The 10490-nt window shown below is 41.3% G+C and overlaps 1 protein-coding gene across 3 annotated transcripts in view; it reads right to left on the bottom strand.

Moving 5' to 3' along the window:
* Window positions 1-1307: 1307 nt before the first annotated feature.
* LOC141107966 (uncharacterized) overlaps window positions 1308-10490 on the bottom strand; it is a 49950-nt gene continuing 40767 nt past the window's right edge. For all 3 annotated transcript variants that reach the window (XM_073599071.1, XM_073599072.1, XM_073599073.1), the window contains one exon: window positions 1308-4231. In XM_073599071.1, the coding sequence (XP_073455172.1) occupies window positions 3363-4231 (869 nt within the window). In that variant the 3' untranslated portion in view covers window positions 1308-3362. The remainder of the gene's footprint in view (window positions 4232-10490) is intronic.

Below are 10490 nucleotides of genomic sequence, written 5' to 3'. Positions count from 1 at the left end.
TTAGCCCTTCTAGTTCTTATCCTGGGACTATGGCAGTGATGGCGAACCTTGGCACCCCAGATGTTTTGGAACTACATTTCCCATGATGCTCATGCGCTCTGCAGTGTAGTTGAGCACCAAGGTTCCCCATCACTGGACTATGGTATCATCAGTGTCTATGTTGTGGAGGTGAGAGTGGGTGGGTTTGAGTAGCTAAGCAAAAATGCTGTGTGTTGTCAGACAGCTCAGGAGCTTAGAGCATTTCTGGGAGATTAGTAGGTATTTCTGTGTACTTGCCATGCCTTTAAAGGTATTTAGTGGAGACTGGTCACTGTAGCTACTGTCCTTTGAGTAACCAACTGGTCTTCTGCCTGCACCCTGCTAGTCGGGGTTTATGCTGTGGCTGCTGCAAGCATTATCCTAAGCATACAGAGGAAATCCCATCCAATCCATGCTTTGCTTGTGTGACTGGTATGTGTGCTCCGCTTGCAGCGTAGCAATCAATACCTTCCCACAGACTAAGGTGTATCATATCTGCATCAATAAAATGTTTTGGATGGATCTGAACTGAGATTAGCTACAGTGCCATGGGTTGCAAACTTCTTGATAATGTTGCGCACTGTGGACAAAGATAAATCTAGATCTCTGGTGATGGACTTGTACCTTGAGATTGTTGATATTTTTCCACAATTTTGGTTCTCAAGTCCTCAGACAGTTCACTTCTCCTCTTTCTGTTGTCCATGCTTAGTGTGGCACACACAGACACAAAATGAACTAAGTGAACTTCTCTCCTTTTTATCTGCTTTCAGGTGTGATTTTTATATTGCCCACACCTGTTACTTGCCCCAGGTGAGTTTAAAGGAGCATCACATGCTTGAAACAATCTTATTTATCCACAATTTTGAAAGGGTGCCAAGAATTTTGACCAGCCCATTTTTGGAATTTTGTGTGACATTATGTTCAATTTGCTTTTTTTCCTCCCTTTTTTTTGTTTTGTTCCAATACACACAAAGGGAATAAACATGTGTATAGCAAAACGTGTTACTGCAATACTTTTCTGTGAGAAATACTTGATTTTCTGGAAAAATTTCTGGGGTGCCAACAATTTCAGCCATGAAATGTATCTCTTGGTAAAATGTACAGTATGTAAACAAGTGCAATGAACTTCTCTTTGCTCCATTTTGGTCGGTCAAATATACCACTTTAAGCATTTTTTATATTTATTTGATATGTGCAAAAATGTTGACCCTGACAGAAATCTGGTGAGCTTGTAAGTTTCTGTATACTCTTCAGTGTTATTGGTCTTGCCAAAATACACCTCCCCCCCCACACACAAACGCTATTCCTCCATAGATACTGTACAATAAGTTAGACCTGTCACCCTAGTACAAGAAGTGTGTTGCTGGCAGAATCACCAGGTGAAAATAACAGAAAAGAAAGCATGTACAAAAACTAATGCAGCCAGGGTAAGTTGCAATATATATCATTTTTGTTTGGGTTTAGAAATGCTTTAAGTTCACTTTAAGTGTGTAAAGAACTGAAGAAGACTCCCTCGGTGATTGTTATCATTTGAGAAAAAGAGGTTCCAACCCTTCTTCACTCAAAAACAAAAATACCTTAGCTGGAGTTAAACCTTAATGGTCACAAAAGCAACCAGAAATATATATAAAGATTTTCATTAGGTAGATTTTATATAGAATATAGCAGCCACATAAATCCACAATCCACTATTTTTTTAAGAAAGTAGACAGGCCATAGACAATAAAAGCAACAATACATAAAATGAGCTGAGAGAGGTACCATTTATGCAAGTTTCCTGGTACTGTGTATTTTATTATCATTTTTCTTCTATCCTGCTTATGCACCAGAAGATGTCAACATTCACTATAACCTACAGACTGTATGTACAGTTGAAGCAGCTTCTGTATCTTTCTGATATTTTAATCTATACTTTCCAGCATGTGACACAGAGACATTTTGACTTTCCTAAAAAAACAACATTAATAAAAACAAACTCTTTAGAGACAAGTTGACACCAAACTTGGTGAATTTGTCTGTGACTACTTTCACCGATCATAATGAAGACCATAATTTTGAAGGCTGAACCAAAGGCTGATATAGGCTATCAATTCCTAAAAGCCTCTGTGACATTTCTAAAAGGTACTGATACACCAGGTGAATTATAGATGCAATAAAAATAATGATGGGTCATTTTCTAGCTGGAGAGTCTAGAAACTTGGAACATTTGTAAAAATATGGCACCAAATCAAAAGATAATGAATCTGTAAATTGTAAAAGTCTAACTTCCCAATATTGTCCACTGATAAGCTATTGTTGTGACCCACAGGCTTTGGAAACCTTGTATATTATCCATTTACAAGGTACAGAAGAGTTTAGCAACAATTATATTTCAAATGTCAGATTAATCTCAACAAAAAGATTGTGAACTCCCACATACAGGTTCTTTTAGTGCTGTCAAAAGTTGTTTTAAGGACATTGTCAGTATTAGTATTCTGATCATAGTAATTCAGAAATACTGAATGGGTCATCATGCCAGACTTCCTTTTACTTAATCACGGTTTTAGCTGGGAGTACAGTACATCCAACATGCTCTTTTGGTCTGTGTTGGGCCTTCTTACAACTGGATGTATCTGTTACTGCTCCAGTGGGAGTTCTCAAGGGAGTCCTTATCTGCAGAAGACATTCCGATCATCTCAGCCACCTCTTGTGATGGACTTCAAAGCAAATCGAGAATATCTAAAAAAAAAAATATTCCACAGTAAAGTTTTGGAAGCTGTTTAACTACTGTTTGGCTTTTCCACCTACATCTCAGAAACTTGATTAGCCAATGTGCCCAAAAAACAGCTGCTGCCTGTATTTGTTGAGCATTTGCTTTTGCCCGTGGTAATACACATGCCCTGGCTCCTAGAAAATGTCTGCTGTTTTCTAGTTTGGAATGACCAGCATTAAAATTTTTACATTTATTTGTCCAAAAGTGATAGACCCTAGGTCAGTTAAAGACAAGCAATTTTCCCACCAAAAATAACAGGCAAGAAAAATGTGAGTTTTGCACAGCTGAAAACCACCATGTACTTCTCCCCCAGTGACTGGTGGGACAAAATGTAAAAGAAATTAGTGCTCAGTTGTGCTGAGTTGTCATTAAATCTGTGATGTAATAATGGGCATTTCTGACCTTGAAAGTCCTCATTTTCTATCTGATGTTAACACATCTAAGGTTCAAGTTCCAGTTGTCAGAAATAAGGCTCAAGTCTGTCAGATGACGTTGTTTTTTTTGTAGTGTGGAAGGCCATCTAAAAATGAAGTTAGCCTCTACAATGGCAGCCTCCCCTTTGTAAGTAACTGGTCACACTATATTAGCAGTGTTATTTGCACTTTCCTCTCTGGTGTGTCCTCTGATGTGTAGTATAACTGTACTTAGAGTTGAAGTGCTTGCCACACTCTCTGCAGACATAAGGCTTGTTCTCTGTGTGAGTGTTCTGGTGCTTGCGTAGGTTTGACTTGTCTGTGAAGCATTTCCCACATTGCGGACACATGTGGGGTCGCTCACCTGAGTGGATCCTCTGATGAATAATCAGATACGATTTGTAGGCAAAGTTCTTCCCACATAGGCTGCAGGTATGAGGTTTTTCTCCTGTATGAGTCCTTTGATGCATGGTAATCTGAGACTTGTATGTAAAGTGTTTTCCGCACTGGTCACACCGATGTGGTTTTCCGCTCAGATGAGTTCTCTTGTGGATAGTCAGATGTGATTTGGTGGCATAGCGCTTATCACACTCATCACAGCCATATGGTTTTTCCCCTGTATGAGTTCTCTGGTGTCGGATGAGATTAGATTTATAATCAAAGTATTTTCCACACTCATCACAGTGATGGGGTTTTTCCTCGACATGCAAGGTTTGATTACTGGTTTGAGAATACGATCTGCTAACTCTTTCAGAATTCTTTCCAATCTTCCTGGTTTCTGACTGCTTATCTCTCTTTGGTTCTTCATGATTTATATTGGTAAAGCCCTCATTCAGAAGCAGTGATCCTTGTTCGCATTCTTCAGACACAGAAGTAAACGTGAGATTGCCTATCTCATAAGAAGGTGACTTTTCAGGTGAATTTTCTTCTTGAAGCCCATGGAAAAAGCTAAGGTCATCCTCTGCCAAACCATTTGGGGAGCAGTTCACACTGTAGGACTCTTCAGGAATAGTCCTGTCTATGAAACTTTCAGTGAATGTAGGGTGCACTGAAAACAAAAAAGAGATTGCATGAATACTGAGAAAGAACTGAATGGACAAGACAAATATTCAAGGGATACATATGAAAAATGCAGATATGTAAAATAATCAAACGTAAGGCACTAACGTGCTCAAAAATAAACGATATATTAGTACATATAGGCAATATAAAAAAACCCTTAAGCAAAAACAAAATTGAATAAACCATATTATGTCCCATCAAATTAAATAAAAAAAGTCCTTCGAAAGAAATCCAATCACTGTGATGAAAGTATATGTGCTTTACATCAGCTCCTTCTTGTAGTGCTCCACCAACCATGTGTGTAAAATGCACGCTCACCAACCATCAATGTAAAACCAACCTTTAGATTATATCAACTCCTACTTCACCAACAATGGCCTGGGGCTAAGAGATCTCCTAGTGGCACAAAGGGTTCACCAACCCTGACTCTCCAGCTCACTCTCATATCACAGAAAAACAGCCAGAGAAGATGAAAAGTATCATAGTGTAGTATTTTAATATAGCTTTAACTTAATACAATAGGTAGCAAAATTCGCACTTACATTTATTGGTGCTATAGTCAGCACCAACACAGACAGCCTTCAATGTAATCCCCGCCACTCGCTTCGAGCCGGCGTGCGTTCCAAATGCACCGGAAACTAAACCGAAGGACAAACTGGATGTGATGTCAAATGATGGCTAGTGCACACATACTTTCATCACGGTGATTGGATTTCTTTCAAAAGACTTTTTGATTTATTTTGATGGGACTTATTATGGTTTATTCAGTTTTTGTTTTTGCTTATGGGTTTTTTAATTTGCCTATATGTACTAATTTATCATTTATTAATTTAAATAATTTATCATTTATTATTGAGCATGCCACCGCCTTACTTTTAATTATTTTACACTTATGAGAGTGGCCACACCACTTCAAGGGGCAGCTGCATATTTTTGATTTTGAATATACAAACGCTAATTTTGGGTGTCTATTGGCGCCACTTTAATCACTTCTTTATGTTTTAAAAGTACAGATATGTTAAATGTAATATTTGTCAGTCAAAAGTTGTAGCTTGAAAACACTAACAAAAAAATTACTGTATAATACAGAAAAAAAATTAAAAATTATTTCCCCATTCCTGCACAGCTCAAGCTGATGTACTGGCTGCACCAGAAAGCAATACCATAAGGCTCCATTCACACCTGATAGCCAAAGCTTTTTGGCTATACTTCTCCTATGGATACAGGCAGAGCCGGTGCCAGGATTTTTGTGTACATAGGTGAAGGTGCATTTTGGTGCCCCCCATCCTTCCACCACCCCGGCCCCAGACAGCAGCTCTGCTGGGAGGATGGAACTCAATGAAACAAAGAAAAAACATCCATCATATAAGTGTGAACCACAAGTGCAATGTGATAGATATCTGGTTCGAATCCTACCCGCGACACTACCTGCCTGGAGTTTGCATGTTCTCCCTGTGCCTGCGTGGGTTTCCTCCGGGTACTCCGGTTTCCTCCCACACTCCAAACACATGCTGGTAGGTTAATTGGCTTCTGTCTAAATTGGCCCTAGTATGTATGAATGTGAGTTAGGGACCTTAGATTGTAAACTCCTTGAGGGTAGGGACCAATGTGAATGTACAATGTATATGTAAAGCGCTGTGTAAATTGACGGCGCTATATAAGTACCTTAAATAATAATAATAATAATAATATCAAGGATAATTAATACCTGTACATTCCAAAGTGCTAGTGCAATAAATAATATGCACAAAACAGAAATTTCATATAAAAAATCCAATAAAATTGTGCCGTGATAAACATCACCAAAACACAAGCGTAACATCACCACTCTGTCCAGTCCAGTACCAACCACAGGAAACCCTGCATATGCAAAGTATAAAGCAAACTATAGTACATTACCAGGATATACTGTGCTGCTTTATTAAAGTAATGTACTTTACTAGGATAAAGAGACAAATTGTTTAATTGGCTTGGTAATGCACTATAGCCTGCTTTATTGTTTGCATATACAGGGTTTCCTGTGGTGGGTACTGGACTGGACGGAGTGGTGAAAGGCACTTTTGGGGGAAAGCCATCATACCTGCATTGTTGTTTTTTGAGTAAAGTGGACAAGCGACAAGCGCATGACCTCATCATTTTAAGAGGACACATTTTTTGATAAGCAGATGGTATGTGCTCTGTCTTGGAGATGTTACACTGAAATCGGTGCAAACGCCTTGCAGTGGATCTGCACAAGTTTATCATGACGCAATTTTATTGGACTTTTTGTATGAAATGTATTTACTGCACTAGCACTTTGGATGTACATATACAGTATTAATTATTCTCCTTATCTATCACATTGCACTTTAGGCACTTTTACATGAGCAGTCCAATTGGATCCACTTGTCTGTTTTTTTAGGCGGACCCAATTGGACCCTTTATTTTCTTACGGGTATCTCCAATCCAATCCAGTCTACTAAAAACAAATGGAAGGGGATCTGTTCCCCTCCCTTGGATTGGGTCAGATCGCAGTTGGTGTAAACGGACCGCAAAGTTTGACATCTGACCATCCATACAGCAGAGCGGGCTCCATCCCACCCTGCTCAGTGGGGGATCAGCCCACATTGAGCAAAGCAGAGTCATTCCCCCCCGTGTGTCTTCTGTTCTGTCCCCATCTCCTATGCTCTGTCTCTGTGCAGCTTCTCTAACTGTCCCCGTGTCCCCTTCTTTCTTTTTGCCTTGCTCTATCTCTCCTTCTCTGTCCACTTTTCCTCATGTATTCACCCTACAGAGGGTCCCCATGTACATGCAGTGGGCTGCATAATAAAAGTACACACAGTCTCACATAAAAAGCACATAATCCTTGCCCTCCTACCTTCCACAGAGGATCTCCATCTCTGCCATTCCAGTTGGCCCCACCCCCTGCTCTCACGCGGCTCCTCCCCCTGGTCTCCCGGGCTCCCTCTCATCTGAATCACCTCCAGGTCAGCAGCGATCGTGTATGTGCTGGACTGGAGGTGGGAGTCCATGGCAGGGGATTGATTATAGTGCTGGAAGGGGAGAAACTTAGAGCCATCATCTCCTGCAACTGACTGTGAGAGAAGGAGGAGGAGGGGCTGGGAGAGCAGATGGAAATGTGTGCCCAGAGCTGTGCTGCCTGTCACTGTACGCTGATGAGCAAGGAAAATGTGGGAGCGGGGGCAGTACCAGCATAAATATTTCTTAGGAGAAGCCCCGGCTTTAGCGTCCCCCACCCCTCTCCTGGCACCCTCAGGCGGCTGCCTGGGCTGCCTTATGCTGGTCCTGGCCCTGGATACAGGAGTGCACTCAGGTCTTCACTCCTGTGACCCATTTTCAGCTGACAGCAGACAGACCCAGTCCAGGCTCTGAAAATATCCTGACCATATGGTCAGGATCCATCCAGAAGCCTGGACCGGCAGCTGGCTCAGCCTCTCAGTGAGCTGCTTAGAGCCTAAGCTAACTTTTCCTGCTCCCTGCACAGCCCTGCGTTCCAGTGAGCGCTGGAGGGGCAGAGCAGAGAGCCGCTGATTGACAGTCACCAGCTCTCTGCAGGGTGAAGACTGAGAGCTGAGCAATCAGTGGTGTTTGATCACTTGGAGGCGGCGGGGGACAGCTGCAGCTGGGATTGGTGCTGCAGCCATGTAGGTAAGTATGATTGTTTATCTTTTTCTAATCCTAAATCTCTCTTAAGAAAAATCCTGCTAGCTGCACCTTTGAAATGCTTACATGAAAAAGCAAGTTATATGGCACGTTATATATTGTACATTCAATGGTAATGTATTTAAAACACATGTAAAACGCAGCTAAGATGCAACGCTCCTAAAATGCACCACACTTCTGTGAACCAGCTCTAACAAAATAGTGCTTATAATACTCAATAAGTAAAAGAGAGCTGTTTGCAAACACACATCATTAATATATATATTAATGTTTTTATATTATGAGTGGACAATAAATGAAAAAAAAATAATAATAATTTTGCAAAGATGCTGATTTACTGTTACACTAAGGCCCCTTTCACACTGGGGCGGTGGGGGCGTCGGCGGTAGTTTAGCGGCGGTTTAGCGGCGGTATTCACCCGGGCGGTTTTAACCCCCGCTAGCGGCCAAAAAAGGGTTAAAACCGTCCGCAAAGCGCCGCTACAGCAGCGCTATGCCAGCGGTATAGCCGCGCTGCCCCATTGATTTAAATGGGCAGGAGCGGTTTATATACATCGTTCCTTCGCCGCTCCAAAGATGCTGTTTGCAGGAGTTTTTTTTTCCCTCTTGCTAGCGCACCGCTCCAGTGTGAAAACCCTCAGGCTTTTACACTGGAGACACAGCAGCAGCAGTTTCAGGTCGGTTTGCAGGCGTTATTTTTAGCGCCTGCAAACCGCCCCAGTGTGAAAGGGGCCTTAGGAGTCTATTTATAAATGTTTTCACAAAAGATTCATATAACTTTTATCCAGGATTCATACATTTTCAAAATGAAACCAACTATAGAAATGTGTGAATCCTGGGTGAAAGTTATGTGAATGTTGTGTGAACCCTTTATAAGTAGATAAAAATAAAAATTTAAAATTGATAAAAATTTAAGCCGAACTCCAGGCAAACATTTTTTTCCCCCATGCAATGGGGCTGTGTCCACACTGCATGGGTTAACTGCTTGTTTTGTCTAGGGTTAAAAACAGAGCCTTTAATCACCCGATCCTTCGATCCTCTGTAAAAAAAGGGACCTCCCCCACATCCAGCAGTAGACTGTTCTTGGAGTCTTCACATCCAGAGCTGGTCTATGGGGGTGATGACGACAGAAACAGTACACCATACAAGACCGCTGGACCACGGGGGAAAAGGAGCCCCACTTTATGAAAAAAAAAAATTGCCTGGACTTCAGCTTAATGGGTCATTAACCACTTCAGCCCCGGAAGGTTTTACCCCCTTCCTGACCAGAGCACTTTTTACAATTCGGCACTGCGTCGCTTTAACTGCTAATTGCGCGGTCATGCAATGCTGTACCCAAACGAAATTTGCGTCCTTTTCTTCCCACAAATAGAGCTTTCTTTTGATGGTATTTGATCACCTCTGCCGTTTTTATTTTTTGCGCTATACACGGAAAAAGACCGAAAATTTTGAAAAAAAATGATATTTTCTACTTTTTGTTCTAAAAAAATCCAATAAACTCAATTTTAGTCATACATTTAGGCCAAAATGTATTCGGCCACATGTCTTTGGTAGAAAAAATGTCAATAAGTGTATATTTATTGGTTTGCGCAAAAGTTATAGCGCCTACAAACTAGGGTACATTTTCTGGAATTTACACAGCCTTTAATTTATGACTGCCTATGTCGTTTCTTGAGGTGCTAAAATGGCAGGGCAGTACAAAACCCCCACAAATGACCCCATTTTGGAAAGTAGACACCCCAAGGAATTTGCTGAGAGGCATGTTGAGCCCATTGATTATTCATTTTTTTTGTCCCAAGTGATTGAATAATGACAAAAAAAAAAATTACAAAAAGTTGTCACTAAATGATATATTGCTCACACAGGCCATGGGCATATGTGGAATTGCACCCCAAAATACATTTAGCTGCTTCTCCTGAGTATGGGGATACCACATGTGTGGGACTTTTTGGGAGCCTAGCCGCGTACGGGGCCCCGAAAACCAATCACTGCCTTCAGGATTTCTAAGGGCGTACATTTTTGATTTTACTCCTCACTACCTATCACAGTTTTGAAGGCCATAAAATGCCCAGATGGCATAAAACCCCCCCAAATGACCCCATTTTGGAAAGTAGACACCCCAAGCTATTTGCTTTGAGGCATGTTGAGTCCATGGAATGTTTTATATTTTGACACAAGTTGCGGGAATGTGACAAATTTTTTTTTTTTTTTTTTGCACAAAGTTGTCACTAAATGATATATTGCTCACACAGGCCATGGGCATATGTGGAATTGCACCCCAAAATACATTTAGCTGCTTCTCCTGAGTACGGGGATACCACATGTGTGGGACTTCTTGGGAGCCTAGCCGTGTACGGGGCCCCGAAAACCAATCACTGCCTTCAGGATTTCTAAGGGCGTACATTTTTGATTTTACTCCTCACTACCTATCACAGTTTCGGAGGCCATGGAATGCCCAGGTGGCACAAACCCCCCCCAAATGACCCCATTTTGGAAAGTAGACACCCCAAGCTATTTGCTGAGAGGCATGGTGAGTATTTTGCAGCTCTCATTTGTTTTTGAAAATAAAGAAAGACGAGAAAA

This window comes from Aquarana catesbeiana, linkage group LG09, assembly GCF_042186555.1.
Source record: "Aquarana catesbeiana isolate 2022-GZ linkage group LG09, ASM4218655v1, whole genome shotgun sequence".
Lineage (NCBI taxonomy): Eukaryota > Metazoa > Chordata > Amphibia > Anura > Ranidae > Aquarana > Aquarana catesbeiana.
Note: the sequence above shows the minus strand (reverse complement) of the source record. Positions and strands in the feature narration are given on the sequence as shown.